General features: G+C 51.8%; 2 protein-coding genes across 7 annotated transcripts; one reads left to right on the plus strand and one right to left on the minus strand.

The window, feature by feature from the left end:
* Positions 1-547: 547 nt before the first annotated feature.
* On the minus strand, positions 548-2891 carry VKORC1 (vitamin K epoxide reductase complex subunit 1). Of its 2 annotated transcripts, XM_010598537.3 has the most exons (3): positions 2383-2774; positions 1506-1615; positions 548-1024 (listed from the first exon to the last, which is right to left on the minus strand). In XM_010598537.3, the coding sequence occupies exons 1-3, from the start codon at positions 2553-2555 to the stop codon at positions 816-818; spliced, it is 492 nt and encodes a 163-aa protein (XP_010596839.1). In that variant the 5' UTR covers positions 2556-2774; the 3' UTR covers positions 548-815. The 2 variants fall into 2 exon arrangements, with proteins under 2 accessions (XP_010596839.1, XP_003418914.1); XM_003418866.4 differs by lacking the exon at positions 1506-1615 and having other exon boundaries at positions 919-1024; positions 2383-2891.
* Positions 2892-8787: 5896 nt separating this feature from the next.
* BCKDK (branched chain keto acid dehydrogenase kinase) lies at positions 8788-16742 on the plus strand. Of its 5 annotated transcripts, XM_064294888.1 has the most exons (13): positions 8791-8901; positions 9284-9378; positions 9485-9852; positions 10005-10073; positions 10169-10279; positions 10588-10635; positions 10715-10834; positions 10917-11015; positions 11222-11295; positions 11634-11762; positions 11839-11928; positions 12405-12563; positions 12656-16742. In XM_064294888.1, exons 3-13 carry the CDS (start codon positions 9658-9660, stop codon positions 12798-12800), a joined length of 1239 nt encoding a protein of 412 aa, XP_064150958.1. In that variant the 5' UTR covers positions 8791-8901; positions 9284-9378; positions 9485-9657; the 3' UTR covers positions 12801-16742. The 5 variants fall into 5 exon arrangements, with proteins under 5 accessions (XP_064150959.1, XP_064150958.1, XP_064150961.1 ...); XM_064294889.1 differs by lacking the exon at positions 9284-9378 and having other exon boundaries at positions 8788-8901; XM_064294891.1 differs by lacking the exon at positions 11839-11928.
* Positions 16743-16818: the final 76 nt, after the last annotated feature.

Consider the following 16818-nt stretch of genomic DNA (forward strand, 5'->3'; position numbering starts at 1 on the left):
TCTCTGTACCTCAGTTTCCTCATGCAGGAAGGGGATAACAACAGTACTTTATACAATTGCTATAAGGATTAAATGAGTCAATACATGTCAAATTCTTAAACATGCCTGGCATGTGGGTAAATGCTCAATACATATTAGGAAAAATAAAAATGCTTATAACCTGGCCCTAGCCCTCCAGAGCTACCAACACTGGCCTGGGCTGGTAGATAAGGCAGCTGGAGGGGTTAATGTTAGACTATGGGAAGAACCTTCCAGCAAGCATGCACAGAACCAGAAGGGCAGCTTGCCTTCGCAGGTGTGTGCCTGGCCCTCCCAGGAGATGAGGCCTGGCTCCTGTAGGGAGTAGGGACAAGCTATAAACTTGTTTCCTGGGGGTGGGGGCCAACTGTGCCCCAGGTCTTGCTGACTCTGCACGCTAGTGATGGGACCCTTTCCAGGCAGGCCCTCTTCTCTCCCTCTGACTCATATCCATCCCAGCCCCAGAAAAGGTAAGACTGGGGGAGGCCCAACACTGAGGACCCTGACAGACAGATGGCACCCACATGGGTCAGACTTGGCCAACTTATTCAAGAAATTTTATTGCTCAGAACCTCCCCTCCCTGGGCAATGGTGGAACTTTGGAAACTAGCCCCGGAGGAGAGGGCTAGAAGCACTAAGGCGGAGGAAGAAGGATGGCACATTTGGTCCATTGTCCTGTGTGGAGATATGGTGGGGGCAGGTTGTAGGGCTTTCTAGGGACCCAGATATGGCCTTTGTGGGCAAGGTTCACGGGCCAAAGCACAGCAGGTGAGTTCAGTCTGGCCTCAAGTCGGGGTTCAGTGCTCCTTGGCCTTGCCCTTGGGTCCCTGGGCCCCTTGGAAGCTGAGCACTGTCAGGCCCACATTGATGGCGTAGGTGGTGATGCAAACGATACAGAAATCATAGAGCACGAAGAACAGGATCCAGGCCAGGTAGACAGAACCAGCGAGGGACACCAGGGAACTCAGCACCAGCAGGATGGAGGCCCAGCGACCACGTAGGCAGCCTGCAAGGTACAGAAGGGTCAGGCATGGGCTTCAGGGACTGGCCTCCTCTAGAGGGCTGCCATGACTTCCCGGTGCCACCCAGACAGCAGGGGCTGTTGGGGAAGGGCCTCTAAAAATAGAAGGCTGTGACATGGCCTTGGTTCTCCTGTTCAGTGATCCCTCAGAACCAAATCCTGAATTTCTTGTGGAGTTCTATATGAGAGGAATTCCCCGCCCCGCCGAGAGAATTTCTGAGACTTTCCCACAGAACTGGGGTCCTAGAAAGTCTTTAAGGGCCCTTCTGAGTATGACAGTACCTAAACCAACTGAAAGACCCCTGTTGGTTCCCTCCCCCTCCCCACCTCAAAGTGCCCAGCAGTCACTAGTCTGGGTCACCAAGACTGCATGGGATGGGGCTGGACTGACCAGGAGGGAAGGGGCCTGTCATGAAGGAGGGGGGGTGCCCTGCAGGGAAGGGGCAGGGCCTGGATGGCCACTCACCTAGCAACAGCTGTAGTGTGTAGAAGATGCAACCGAATATGCTGTTGGACTGGTTGAGGACACTGTCGGGGCCCAGCACGTGCTCCACTAGCCCAAAGCCCCGACCCCACCTGGGGAGGGGAGGACCAGGTTAGAGGTGTTATCCTAGTGCCCTGGGCCCTGTCCCGGAAGGCCAGTTTCCAAGAAACTGCCTGGGCTGTCTCCCCACCCCCCATCCCTATGAGTCCAAGGGTCACTGACCTCCTGGGGTCGTCCCTTTGGACACGTCAGAATTCCATGTCACTGGCCCTACCCTCCCCCATCTCCAGGCCAGGCCTGGCCACGGCTTCTCCATAGGCCTCTCTTTTCACCCTAGACTTTCTCAAGATGGGAAGGTTGGAATAACGGTTGATTCAGCTTTAGAGTTGCCTGAGACTGAAACCAGGGTGGGAGTCTCTTTGCCCTGGATCCCCCAAATCTCCGGACTGCTTACGGCTCGCCCGCTCCCCCCGCCCCCCTCGCCAACCCCGTATTCTGTCTTGGCGTTAACCCTGGGCCCTCAAGCACGGCCTGACTCGGCCTCCCTGTCCCCAGGCACAGCCATTACCAGACCCCAAGCGCCATCCCAAGTCCACTACTTCCTTTTCCTGCCCGGTCACTGCTATTTCTCCGCATCCAGACCCACAAGAATTCCAGTTACTTGCACCAGCTGCCCCCCTGCCCCGCACTCCTTATTTCGGACACTAGTATCTCGAGATTGCCCAGGCCCCTGTGCACACCCAATTTGCCAGCCAGCGCCCCATCGAGCAGCCCGACTCCCATGCACACCTGGCCCCATGCACTGCTCCCACAAGCAGCCGGGTCCCCGGCTCCTCACGCCTTGCACTCCCGCGCGTACCTGGAGGAGAAGACGCGCGAACAGCTGATGGCGGTGCCCACATCGCAGAGCGCGCGGTAATCCTTATCCCGGGCACGCGCCGCCTTCACATGCAGCGCGTAGAGTGACAGCCCGAGGCCGGCGAGGCAGAGCGCGAGCCGCGCCCATCCGGGGCTCACCCAGGTAGTGCCCATGTTTTCAGATCCAGCGCTAGGAGCCTGCCCAAGATAACGCGCCACGGGGCAGGGGCGGGGCAGAATATGGCCACGTCCCCTCCCGCCTCTCTGACTGGGCGATTGGCCGACCTGCTCCCGCACTCCCTGATCCAATTGGTTATTCCTGGGACTCGATAGCTGCGAGGGAGCGTTAAGAAAACAACGAGGAATGCTGGGACTGGTAAAGCCGATTAAGAAATGTGGGTAGTCCTAGACAAAGCGGCCTGCCAAGCCCGATGGGAGTTGTAGTCGGAACAGCTGCAAGGCATCAAGGGGAATGGAGTCTCTGTCGCCAAACCAAAAAAAAAAAAAGAACCAAAGCGTAGCTGTAAGTCGATTCCGAGTCATAGAGACCCTATAGGACAGAGTAGAGCTGCCCCATGGAGTTGCCAATGACTGGCTGGCGGATTTGAAGTGCCGACCTTTTGGTTCGCAGCCGAGCTCCTAAGCACCGCGCCATCAGGGCTCCTCTCTGTCTCCAGAGTTGTTAAAATTACATGAACATGGCGAACAGGGGTTGCGAGGGACCTGGTGGCGCAGTGATTAAGAGCTACATCGTGCAACGGTTGCTAACCAAAAGGTCGGCACTTCAAATCCACCAGCCGCTCCTTGGAAACTCATGGAGCAGTTCTACTGTGCCCCATAGGGTCACTATGAGTCAGAATCTACTCGACGGCGACGGGTTTTTTTTTTTTTTACACGGTTGCTATGAGTCGGAACCGACTCCGCGGGAATGAGTTTTTTAAGGGGTAGCAGTACAACGACAACAGGATGCAAACGATTAAACACTGGGCTTCTAAGTAGTTGCGATCCATCCAGAGGCGTCTTAGAAGAAAGGCCTGGTGGGTCAGTTTATGGCGTGCAGTTCTACTCTGAAACACGTGGGGTCGCCATAACAATATGTAGCACGTTTGTGGTGGCCCGTTTAAAGCATTGGAACAGCCAGGACCTAGAGACCAGTGGATCAGGGAATCCAGCAAATACTGCAGTACAACCCAGGAACCAAGCATTTTGCTGAAATTAATACTTCAGACACCATTCGGACTATAGTCTCCTATCTTCCCAGCTTGCTCAGTCATTCCCTTCTGCTTTATTAGGATCCCCAGCTTTGAGTTTACTGCTTCCTCCCAATCCCTCTACCAGTGCCTCCAACCTGTCCCTCCCTCCCTCCTTTAAATTCCCAGTTCTATCACCTCAGCCATTGTAAACTCCCTTTGTTGCTCTGTCTTGTGGCACCCGCCTGGCAAAACTTGAGCCCTGGATCAACCCAACAGTCCCCTCTCCAAACCTTCTGTGGACTAGCTGAACTCTCCCCTTCACAGACACCCCCACCTGTGATGATTAAGATTGTTTGTCACCTTGGCTGGGCCATGATTCTTAAGGTTTATATGTGATCACTCCCATGATGAGATCTGCTGTGAGTAGCCAATCAGTTGAAAGGGAGTTTCCTTGGGGTTGTAGCCTGCATCCCAATATAAGCAGACATTCTGGCTTTTTGCTCGTTCCGGATCCTGCAGATGCCTCCTGTTTGTCTGACCTCTGTTTGTTGGGACTCGAGCTATCAAATTATTGGCCAATCTTTCTACCTGTGGATCTTCACAGCCTGTGAGCAGAGCCCTGCTTGCCGACCTGCTGGTCTTGGGTTTGCCAGCCCCTGCAGCTACGTGAATCAGAAGAAGCCTTGCGGTCTTGCCTGCCAATCTTGGGAATCATGGATATTCACAGCCTGTGAGCAAAAAGAGCTCTGCTCTCCAACCTGCTGATCGTGGATTTGCCAGCCCCTGCAGCTGTATGAATCTGCATTTGTGGATAAGCCTCTATCCTAATCCACAAACTTGGGACGTTCCAGCCTCTACAATCAAGTGAGCCATTTCTTCGATATAAATATCTCTCTATATATATTTATATGCTTTACTGGTTTTGCTTCTCTAGAGAGCCCAGCCTAAGACACCATCTATTACTTGCGGCTTACTTTCATTTTAGAAATGGCGACAAATCTCCCTTCACTTGGAGTTCCTCCACTAGCTCTGACCCTACTATGCCTGTCCTCCCCTTCATAGTCAAGTTTGTGATATTTACACTCCCTGTTTCCAGTTGCTCACTTCTCCTTGCTCAGCTTGGCACATACATTATAAGCTAGCTTCTGCCCCTAACACAAGTCCTGGGGTCACTAGGGCACTAAATCCACTGTATATTTTTCAGTTCTTATCTTGATTGGCCTCAAAACAGTATTATTCACTGTTGAGCACTCCCTCCTAGAAACTCTTTCTCTGGCTTCTGTGATATCTCACTCTCCTGCTGGCCTTTCTCTCTCTCTGGCTGCTCCTCCTAAGGTCTAGTCTTCTTCCAGAGAAGATGTGGTAGACAAAGTAGTAGCACCAGAAAGTTGTCCACGTCCTAATCCTGGGAACCTGTGAATATGTTAGGTTACATAGCAAAAAGGAATTAAAGATGCCGGTGGGTTTAAGGTTGCTAATCAACTGACTTTAAAATAGGGAGATTATCCTGGATTATCTGTCATCACAAGGGTCCTTAAAAGTAAAAGAGGAAGCATAGGAGAGTTGGAGGGAGATTACTCTATAGAAGAAAAGCACAGAGAGATGCAAGTTTGCTGGCTTTGAAGACAGAGGAAGGAGGCCATGAGCTAAGGAATGTGAAAGGCCCCGCATGCCCTCACTTCCCATAATCTGTACAGAAGGGGTTCACTTCTTTCCACTCTCCTGATCCAAGCCATCATCACGTCTTACCTAGATACCTGCAGCAGTTTCCCCACTGGCCTCCCAAATATAATTGCCCTTAACCCAAGATCATTCTCCACACAACAGTCAGACTGAGACTTAAAAAAATAAGGATGTGAAAAGGATAGCAAGAATGGTTGCACGATTGAAGAATGTAATCAATGTCTCTGAATTTACACATAGAAATGGTTGAGACACATATTTTCTTATGTGTATTTTCACCATAATAATAATAATAAAAAAACAAGCAAACCAAACCCATTGCTGTCAAATTGATTCGGACTCCTAGCAACCCTGTAGGACAGAGTAGAGCTGCCCCACATGTTTCCAAGGAGTGCCTGGTGGATTCAAATTGCTGACCTTTTGGTTAGCAGCCACCAGGGTTTCCAAAAAAAGTAAAGAAATAAACAAGCATCTAGCTTTTTCATTCTCTGACTTAAAAAGCATCCCATTTCAATAGCTCTTAGAATAAAGCTCAGTATTTCCGTCGCTTATTTAGCAAATGTATTTAAGCAGGTCTTATGTGCCAGGTATTATGTTAGGGGCTTGGGACAAATCAATAACACAGCCAGATATTCGTGCTCTGGTCTTACATTTTAGAAAAGGATAAAAAAATAAGCAATTAATGTAATACATATGTACATAGTATGTTTTTGGTGATAAGTATTGTGGATAAAGTAAAAAGTAGACCCAAGTAGGGGGAACAGAGGCAATTTGCAGTTTTAAATAGGATGGCCAGATAACATTTGAAGAGAAAAAGCTTGAAGAAAGTGAGGGAACAAGCTGTGTGGATAAGGGTGCTCCAGCAAAGGAAACAGACAATGAGAAGCCCTGAGATGGAATGGGCCTGGTATGTTCAGGAAACGGCAGGGAGGCCAGTATGGCTGGAGCAGAGTGAGTGAGGGGGAAGAGTAGAAGGTGAGAATGGAGAGGAAAGGGGAGACAAGTCTTTCCGGGCTTCAGTTTCCTCATCTGTAAATGAAGATAATAATAATACCTTCCTCACAGGGTTATTATTTTTTTACCTCACAGGGTTATTATGAAGGTGGAAGTAATATATAATAAAGCGCTTAGAAGAGTGCCTGACCCGTGGTAAGCTCTATATGAGTATTAGCTATTATTAAAATCACCATTACGACTATTATTTGAGCGAGCATCTCAGCCTGAGCTCACAGAGGTGCATATTCAGCCACAGCCGCTGGGGAGCAGCAGCGAGTTCGGTCTGAGCTCTAGCCAAGCGCTCAGGGTCAGATGAGGTGAGCCACTTCCCAGACTTCCCGCCTCTGTGGCAGGTCCAGTCCACACCACAGCCACGTGAGCACCCAGTCTTGGCGTAGACCAAGCACTCCGAGTCCTTAGCATCTCTGCACATGCCGTTCCTGCCTGCCAGCACCATACTTCTTTCCTTCTTCCGGGGCTCAAGCCCTGCCTGGAGGGAGAGGGGATCCGAGTGTCCTCCTGGATCCATTCTCCAGTCTTTGTTGTTGAAAAAGGGGTGGAAAGGTGGTGAGGGTGGGAGGCGAAGAAAAAAACGCAGAGAGTCAGGAAGCCCCTTCCTCATGGTCTATGCAGACCTTCCCCAAGTTCCTCAGGTGGGCCAGCGATGGTGAATGGTTCCACCTCTGCTGAAGTCTGAAGATGTCACCTACTTCACTTAACACTTTTTTAATTAAAAAAATTTCAAATATTTAGAAAACACACAAACATTGTAAAGAAAAATTCAAACTATATATATATTGTTGTCTTTTGCAAGCAGATTACCAGACCTGTATTCAGATGCAACTCTGGGTGGGTTTGAACTGCCAACCTTTCAGCTAGTAATCGAGCTCTTTAACTGTTTGTGCCACCTGGGGAATATATATATATATATAAACATTGCTGTCGAGTCAATTCTGACTCATAGCGACCCTATAGGACAGAGTAGAACTGCTGCATAGAGTTTCCAAGGAGTGCCTGGTGAATTTGAACTGCCAACTTTTTTTAGCAGCCGTAGCACTTCACCACTATGCCACCAGGGTTTCCATATATGTAGTATAATATAATGCAATGCAATATGCATCCCAACCAACCCATTGCCATGGAGTCAATCCCGACTCAGAGTGACCCTACAGAACAGAGTAGAACTGCCCCATAGGGTTTCCAAGGAGCTCCTGGTGGATTTGAAAGGCCGACTTTTTGGTTAGCAGCCGAGCTCTTAACCACCACACCACCAGGGTTTATATATATTTAAAACCAAACCAAATTAGTTGCTGTTGAGTCAATTCTGTGTCAGAGTAGAACTGTGCTTCATAGTTTTCAATAACTGATTTTTGGGGAAGTAGATTTTCAGGCCATTCCTGGTGGACCCAGGGAGCTATAGATGATAGATAGACAATCTTCCATCACCTCCTGCCTGGACAAAGCAATTGTCTTCTCACTGGTCTCTGTGGCTTTGGTCTCACAGATCCCAGTCAAGAGCCAGAGAGTTCTGTCTTAGGAACAGATCTGACTAGTTAAAACCTTTCAGTGGCTCCTTACTCCTCAGAACAAATGCAGACTCCCTGCCGTGGGTAATAGAGCCCTTCATGCTCTGGCTCTGATCCCCCCATTCAGCCCCTGTCCTTCTGAGACTCTAAACTCCAGCCAGTCTTCAGGTAGTCCAGGCTATTCTCTATTCTGCCACACCTCCTCCTCTCCCCCAGCTCCCTTGCCTGGGTAAATCCTACTCAAGCTGTGCTTCTACAGATGTCCCAGTTCCAATGTGCTCTCATTACACTTGATCACACCAAAGCTACCTACCTGTCTTCAAGTCAGTCTTCCTCTTCAGGGCGCGGAAGGGTTTGTTTATTTGGTTCACTATCCAATTTCCTCCCCTGGCACAGAAAAGGCCCCCCATCAGTGTTTGTTGCAGGCTGATCCTACAGGGTTGCTCTAAGTCGATTCCGACTTAGAGCAACCCTGTAGGACAGAGTAGAACTGCCCCATAGAGCTTCCAAGGAGTGCCTGGTGGATTTGAACTGCCAACCTCTTGGTTAGCAGCCGTAGCATTTAACCGCTACACCACCAGGTTTTCCTTAATATATATAAATTCATATAATTCACACAACAACCCCGAGGTTGATACATCTTCATTTTACAGAAATTAAAATGTGGAGGACTTAACTAATTTCCCTCAGGTACTAAGTGGCCCAGCTGGGGTTTGTACCAGGTAGTTCGTTTTCCCATAAATGAATCTATAAGCAAAAGGATAAGGATCCCAGGTAGGGCTTGATCTGTGTGCTTTGCATCTAAGGGTTTTCCTGCCCTCTTTTTTTCCAATTTGCTCCCGGGGAGTTCATTTTATAGATTAGGAGAGAAAGGCTGAGAGAGACCACAGATAACTCCAGGCGTCCTGTGGAAGAAGCCGTGGTATTTATCTGGGGGCCCGGGATTAGGGCTGGAGCCAGGGTCGCGAGTCCTCCGCACCAAACTACAACTCCCAGAAAGCATCGGGCGCTCCCTATCCGCGCGACGTAACGGCGGCTGAGGGCGCAGGCGGCTGCACCCGCCGGGCCAGTCGACTGTTCCGGAGGTTTAGCTCGGACCCTAGCCCTGGCTCTGGCCCCGCGGTAAGTGGAACAGCCCGCGCATACCCGGCCACCGAGGTTCCGCACTGCGCAGCTGCCGCCTCCGCTTTTGGGCGGGAGTGCCGGAGTGCGCGCGGATGGGGGGGTGGGTTTGGCATCTACCATATGGGGGGACCTGGGTCTAACTAAGGGGCCCCGCGAAGAGGGAACCCAGAGAAGGACTCCTGGGCCGCAGCCTTGACGCAGCCGGCCCTCGGACGCACAGTGCTCTGTGCAGCATGTACGCAGGCCAGGCCGCCTGGCTTGGGTCTGAAGGTGCTGGGTAGGGGTCAGCCCCGCCCCCTGAACGAGGGCCCCTAGGACCAGAGGGAGTGGGGCGAGGTTTTCGGGCTGCATGGGCCTGAGGATCCGCTCCTCCCCGCAGACTCCTGCCAGATAGATCCTCAGGTTGAAGAATAGCATCTCTGAAAAGCAAGGTTGTCCGGGCTTGCCTGTGTGTTACAGAATGTAGTTCAAACGGTAGGCAGAGATCGCCCAGGTCTGAGGGACCAGTGCTCATGTGGAGAGGTGGTGTGGGTCGTCTGGACTGGGATCCTTACAAGTCCCTCTTCCCCCGCCCCGGTAGATGGGAGCTGCTCCCGGGGGGCTGAGCTGGTCAGCATCCTCGACCGGCCGTCACTCCTGAAGTCAGAGAGGAGCCCTCGCCAGCCCCCCTACCCATTGCCCCGTTTTGGGGTCGCCTCCATCTGTCCGGTCCTCAGCCCTAGTGGCCACCCAGGTCGACAAAGGATCAAGACAATGATACTGGTGTCAGTGCTGGGGACCGCCCCCCGGGGCGGGCCTCCACTCTGGCCCCTCCTGGGGCCCGCACTCTCCTTGCGGGCCAGCTCCACCTCAGTCACCGACACACACCACGTGGAGATGGCGCGGGAGCGCTCCAAGACTGTCACCTCCTTTTACAACCAGTCTGCCATCGACGTGGCAGCTGAGAAGGTGCGCAACCAGGGGGACGAGGTCCAGGGTCTGGAGCTGGAGTTGAGGTCCAGGGTCTGGAGCTGGATTTGAGGGTCAGGGAAGGGGCGGAGCTCATATGGCGGGGGCGGGGTTTTGGGGGTCTAGTTCTCAAGGCCCATCTGCTCCTCCAGCCCTCAGTCCGTCTTACTCCAACCATGATGCTTTATTCCGGCCGGTCTCAGGATGGCAGTCACCTTCTGGTAAGATTCCTTTTCTCTATTTTTCCCTTGGCTCCTGGAGCTCTGCCCCAGCCACACATGCTTTGGACCTGCATTTCGTCCCCTTTTTCTTCTAGAAAAGTGCCCGGTATTTGCAGCAAGAGCTGCCAGTGAGAATCGCTCACCGCATCAAGGGCTTCCGCAGCCTGCCTTTCATCATTGGCTGCAACCCCACCATCCTGCAAGTGGTAAGGTGGCCTCAAGGGGTGTGAGTCTCCCTAGTGGGGAAGGCTTTAGATCAGTATGCCCACCTCCATGGGGCTACTGGGGAGACTAGGTTCTAGAGAGGCAGAGACTTGCCTGCCAAAAGGTTTCAGGGCCAAATAGGACGCAGCTCCAACCAAGCCTTCAGAGGCCAAGACTACATATTCATGGAGGCTTGAAAGGCCATGATGCGGGTTTCAACGGAGTGAATTGGGTGGGTGGTGATCTCCATGGGTAGGCAGGGATAGCTGTTCACAGCAGCCCTGTGATTCCCCACACCTCTTCCTTGTAGCACGAGCTGTACATCCGTGCCTTCCAGAAGCTGACAGACTTCCCTCCGGTGAGGGCTGGGCCAGGGCAGGGTGAGGGGCTAAGCAGTCCAGGCCGCCTGCTTGTGCTAACAACTCTGTGGCCTGTAGATCAAGGACCAGACGGAAGACGCCCAGTACTGCCAGCTGGTGCGACAGTTGCTGGATGACCACAAGGATGTGGTGACCCACTTGGCTGAGGGCCTGCGTGAGAGCCGAAAGCACATAGAGGTCAGGGGCAGCCAATGGGGGCCCAGGCCTGGTCAGAGGCTGGGAAGGGACACAGGATTTCTGAGGCCCCACTCTTTACCAGGATGAGAAGCTTGTCCGCTACTTCTTGGACAAGACGCTGACTTCACGGCTCGGGATCCGCATGTTGGCTACACATCACCTGGCACTGCATGAGGACAAGGTGTGGAGGGGCTGACACCTGAGACCCAGCTGGGAGTGTCAAGCGTGGCAGAGGGGACCGGGCCAGGAGATCTCTTGGGTTAGGGACCTGGATCAAGGCCTTCAGGAGAGGCTTGGGCTGCTTCAGCAGTCCAGAAGTTGCAAGCATTTGGCAGATGAGGTGGGGGTGGAGGTGTTGCGTAGCCCTAACCTTCTCTTTCCTGCCAGCCTGACTTTGTGGGCATCATCTGCACTCGCCTCTCACCAAAGAAGATTATTGAAAAGTGGGTGGACTTTGCCAGGTAAGGCTAGAATAGTCAGTGGGGTGGATGTCTTGGGGCAGGGTAGGCTTGGGACTGAGCCCTTCCTGGTGCATGATATAGGGCAGGGTTTCTCAACCTTGGCATGTTGACATTTTGGGCTGGGTAATTCTTTGTTGTAGGGGGCTGTCCTGTGCATGTTAGAATGTTTAGCAGCATCCCTGGCATCTACTTCATGCCAGTAGCACCCCCCTCCCCAATTGTGACAACTAAAACGTCTCTAGAAATTGCCAAATGTCCCCTCTGGGGAGCAAAATCACCCCACAGTTGAGAACCACTGGTCTAGGGGTACCTGTCTGAACACCTGCTCCTATCCATAGGCGTCTGTGTGAGCACAAGTATGGCAATGCCCCCCGCGTCCGCATCAATGGGCATGTGGCTGCCCGTTTCCCTTTCATCCCTATGCCACTGGACTACATCCTGCCCGAGCTGCTCAAGAATGCCATGAGGTGGGCTGGTCAGATATGTGTGGGGGGGGGGAGAGGCAGGAACTGGGGTGCCACTGGGTCTATCTCGCCTGTATAGAGCTACGATGGAGAGTCACCTAGACACTCCCTACAATGTCCCAGATGTGGTCATCACCATCGCCAACAATGATATCGATCTCGTCATCAGGTTTGCCCTGAGTGGGAGTTGGGTGGGGTGGACAGAGGTTCCAGGCACTGATTCTGACTTACTGTGTGACCTAAGCCAGTACCTGCCTCACTCTGGGACCTGGTGTCTGGTCCGACAAGATACTCTCTGTCCTGAGATTCCCATAAGCTGGATATTAATGAATCCGGGGCCAGCTGCAGGCCCAGGGCAGTGCCCCTGTCAACAACTGAGGGGCCTGGAATTGGGAAACATTCAGGAGTAAGCAGTAAGTGGTGCTGGGCCGAGGGTAAATGTCAAGTCCTGTGAGAACGTATAAGCAGTCAGCATCCCAAGCATCAGTGAGGATGGAGAAAGGACACTCTCCAAGCAGCGCCCAGGAGTCTGGGTGGACAGCATTCTACCTTTGGGTGGAATGAACAGGAAGGCAGACTTCACACTGTCTGCTTGGGAGGTGGGGAGTCAATACTGAGCCAAGCCCATTATCGGCATCCTGCCAGGATTTCAGACCGGGGCGGGGGAATCGCTCACAAAGACTTGGATCGGGTCATGGACTACCACTTCACTACGGCGGAGGCCAGCACCCAGGACCCCCGGATCAGCCCCCTTTTTGGCCACCTGGACATGCACAGTGGCAGCCAGTCAGGACCCATGCATGGGTGAGGCGCCACCTGGCCAGGATGGAGGGGTGGGGGGCCCCAGGGGACTCAAGCCTCTGAAGCCTCCTATCCTATCCCCTGCCCACCCTCAGCTTTGGCTTCGGGCTGCCCACATCACGGGCCTACGCGGAGTACCTTGGTGGTTCCCTGCAGCTACAGTCCCTGCAGGGCATTGGCACGGATGTCTACTTGCGGCTCCGCCACATCGATGGCCGGGAGGAGAGCTTCCGCATCTGACCCAAGTCCTTGGCCTGCTTGCCTGCCCAGCCTGGGCCACGTTCCCTGCCAAGACCTTCCAGGTTAGGCAGGGTCCCAACCTGTTCCACTTGCTGCTGCATCTTGGGTCTTAGATCCCTAGATAGATGGACTTATGTGGAGCTGGGTACCCCCATCCTCCCTGCCTCCAGGCCTTCGAAAGGGGAAATGGGGACCCATGAGGCCTCCAGCACCAGCTCCATCATTCTTGTTCCTGGGGGACCTCCCCCACTTGGACCTGCTGTTTATTATTAAAGTTCACATTTTGAATGCCCTCTTGGGCCCTGTGTGTGGGGAAGGCAGGTGAGCTTTTGCTTTTGCCCCTGTTCAGAGTCCTTGATTCTTGAGTTTAAATGGTTCATGTCTCAGTCTCTCTGTCCCAGCAGCCCAGGAGTAAAAGTGGGTTCAAGTCTCTCGCACATTTGATTTGGTGGGAGTGAGAGTGACTTTGACAGCTTGTGCGAAGACCTTTTATTTAGTACACGTTTATGGATCCCAGACAATATCGAAGGCCCAGGCTGGCCTAGCTCTAGGCCTCAGTTCTGACTCTTTCCTGCCAGTCACGATTTCTGGAGGTGAAACTTACCAGACTGGGCAACTTTCTGAGCCACCTGATTCCTGAGCCTGAGTAAGGTTAAAAATACTGCCCGCCAGCTGTGTCTGCTGCCACCAAGGAAAGGAACACACAAGGTTGTTTTCTGGCAGGCCCCAGCAAGGACTGGGTGCCCTACCAGAGAAAGGTGGGGCTCTGGTAGGAGGCCAGGGTGTTGGGCAAAAGAAAAGGGCCCAAGACAGCAAGTAGGCTCAAGGTTATGCTTGAAGCAGAACTTCCCAGGGGGGTCTCAGATGGGAACCCCTTGCTCATCTTGCCAGGAAAGGAGAAGAAAGGCCCTCTGGGCGTGTCTGGTGGGATTAAGCAAACGTCTTACTCTGTCTCTGCCTTCACATCTCTGAGCTCTGACAGCTAACTTCCTGAGGCTGGCTCTAGATCTACCCCATTTCCTACCCTTCAGGGTGATGGCTGGTAGAGGAGACAGGAAATTGTATCTGGAGGTCAAATGGCAGGTGGTGGGAAATGATTTGCTGGGCTGCAAAACTTCTGTCTGCAGGGCAGGGTGGTGAAGCTGGAGAAACAGGCAGCAGCCAGAGGGTGTAGGGCTTTGAATGTGCAGCCTAGAAGCTTGGGTTTTGTTCTGAAGGCAGTGAGGATCCATGGACAGGTTTTAGGCTAAGAAGGGATGTCTCTGGTTGGATTCCCTAGAAGTAGACCCTGAGAGGACTTGTGTCCAAGTGATCTGTTAAGAACATGCTCCCAGGAAAGACCCAGAGGGAGTAGGGGAAGCAGGAGAGGGGAGGGGAGGAAGTCGAGCAGGGATAAGATCTCCGACAACAGTCCAGAGCCAGTAAGTTATGCCTCAGAGTTGGAGGTAAGAGAACTAACTAAGCTCACCAGCACTGATTCACTCTTCCACTTGACAATCATTCCTTAATGGCTATGCTGGGAAGTGGGAGTGGGTATGTACTTAAATTCCCAGGTTGAAATCTTACCTTTTCAGCATTTCCAGGCAAAACAGCTCTATTAGCTCGAAGGCAACTCACCAAAGAGCCCCAGGTGCTGGCCTTAGAAAGTACAAGTCAAAGAGAATTGAGGCACACAAAGAAAAGGGATCCTGGGGATCTGGGCAGAACACCTGCATAGTCCTAGGAGGAACTATCTGATTTGCATGTTAGAAGAATCACTGGTGGCTGGTGGATTGAAGAATGAGGAGGCTGATGCAGTGACCTTGGTCAGGGGTTTGTAAGGCCTAGGCTAATCCTTAACTAGAAAGGATAGCATCGGTAACTGAATGTGTCCAGTTAAGTCAAAAATGAGGCACCAGTACCCTGGTTGGGTAAAATAACAATCTTGCAGATAGGAGAGGGGTGGGGAGAGTCAATAGAATTTTAACTTTTTTCTTGCCTGTTTTTTGGTTCTTTTTTATGCTGCCAGACACCTGGCATTCATCAGCCCCCAGAGTCCTCCATTTCCCACGAGCCAAATTATCAGCACTTCCCACCGCCATCCCCCACAGATACCCAGCTGATATATTTTTTTAAATTGTTCTTTAAGTGAAAGTTTACAAATCAAGTCAGTCTCTCATACAAAAATTTATATACACCTTGCTGTGTACTCCTAGTTCCTCTTCCCCTAATCAGATAGCACACTCCTTTTCTCCACCCTGTATCCTCCATGTCCATTCGGCTAGCTTCTCTGCCTTCTCATCTCCCCTCCAGATAGAAGCTGCACGCATAGTCTTGTGTCTACTTGAGCCAACAAGCTCACTCCTCACCATTATCATTTTCTATCCCATAGTCCAGTCCAATCCCTGTCTGAAGAGTTGGCTTTGGGAATGGTTCCTGTCTGGGGCTAACAGAAGTTCTGGGGACCATGACCTCCGGGGTCCTTCTAGTGTCAGACTCTTAAGTCTGACCTTTTTACAGGAATTTGAGGTCTGCATCCCACTGCTCTCTTGTTCCATCAGGGATTCTCTGTTGTGTTCCATGTCAGGGAACTAATTGGTTGTAGCCAGGCACCATCTAGTTCTTCCAGTCTCAGGCTGATGTAGTCTCTGGTTTATGTGGCCCTTTCTGTCTCCTGGGCTCATATTTACCTTGTGTCTTGGTGTTCTTCATTCTTCTTTGATCCAGGTGTGTTGAGACCAATTGATGCATCTTAGGTGGGCGCTTGCTAGCATTTAAGACCCCAGACACCACTCGCCAAAATGGGATGCAGAATGTTTTCTTAATAGATTTTATTATGCCAATTGACCTAGATGTCCCCTGAAACCATGGTCCCCAGACCCCCGTCCCTGCTACTCTGGCCTTCGAAGTGTTCGATTTATTCAGGAAACTTCTTTGCTTTTGGTTTAGTCTGGTTATCCAGCTGATATTTCTTGATCTGGCAAGCTCTGAGTCCCATTATTAGGCCTTGAGCGATCACACCCCTCTCAGAATTATTTCTAAGCCCAATAACCAAATTAGAAATCAAAGAAGGCTCAGAGAATTGCCAAAGGTAACATTTATGGGAAGACCTATCCTGCCTGGGTCCTGTGAACAGTTAATGTGCTTGGATGCTAACTGAAAGGTTGGAGGTTCAAGTCCACTCAGAGGGACCTTGGAAGAAAGGCCTACTTCTGAAAAATCAGTCACTGAAAACCCTATAGAGCACCCAGTTCTACTCTGACACAGGGTTGCCATGAGTCAGGAGTTGACTCAACAGAAACTGGTTTACCCCATCTAGCACTGTACAATACACTTGTATGTGTGGTGTGTGTACACACACATATCTGGTTTCCTTTACTAATGCTGACTGAACAGAAAATTGTACATCCTACCCAGCACAGCATCAGACTTCAGGATTCCTGCCTTAAGCGCAAGACTTTCTCTGTAGTAACCACTGCCTTTGTCTAGCTTCTGTTCAGGGGACGTCTGGTTTTGGGGGGCCTGAGCCTTTAGAAAGGTTATATTCTGTGAGGGTGACTTACTGGTTCTTCTGGACACACCCGTCTTGCTTCCCACACCCCAACTGTACCTTCTTCCCAGCTGAGCAAGAAAGAGTCTAGAATCTTCAAAAACAGTGTGGCCAGTATTGGGCTAGGGGAGGCCTGAAGCCCAAAGGGAGACCTGCGACATTCTTGATACCCCCATGCCAGGCAAACCGTGGAGGCCGCTCAGCGTGGGGGCAGCGCCCCGATATTTGGCACATCTTGTCTTCCTCAGGCACCGAGGCCTTTAAAAATCCTGAGCTGAGTTGCCACGTGAGGAAAGTCTTTCTCCTCTCTTCAGGTCCAGGGTGCAGCCATATTTCCATACGGAAAATAAGGAACTCAAAGGCAACTGGCACGGTAACCGTCAGGCTCGTCCGGGCGCCGCGGGGACGGCCACACAAACCAATGAGGCCCCGCCACATCACAGAGCCCACCGTGAAGCCTGACGCGGCCCCCGCCACGCCTTGCTGACC

This window comes from Loxodonta africana, chromosome 12, assembly GCF_030014295.1.
Source record: "Loxodonta africana isolate mLoxAfr1 chromosome 12, mLoxAfr1.hap2, whole genome shotgun sequence".
NCBI lineage: Eukaryota > Metazoa > Chordata > Mammalia > Proboscidea > Elephantidae > Loxodonta > Loxodonta africana.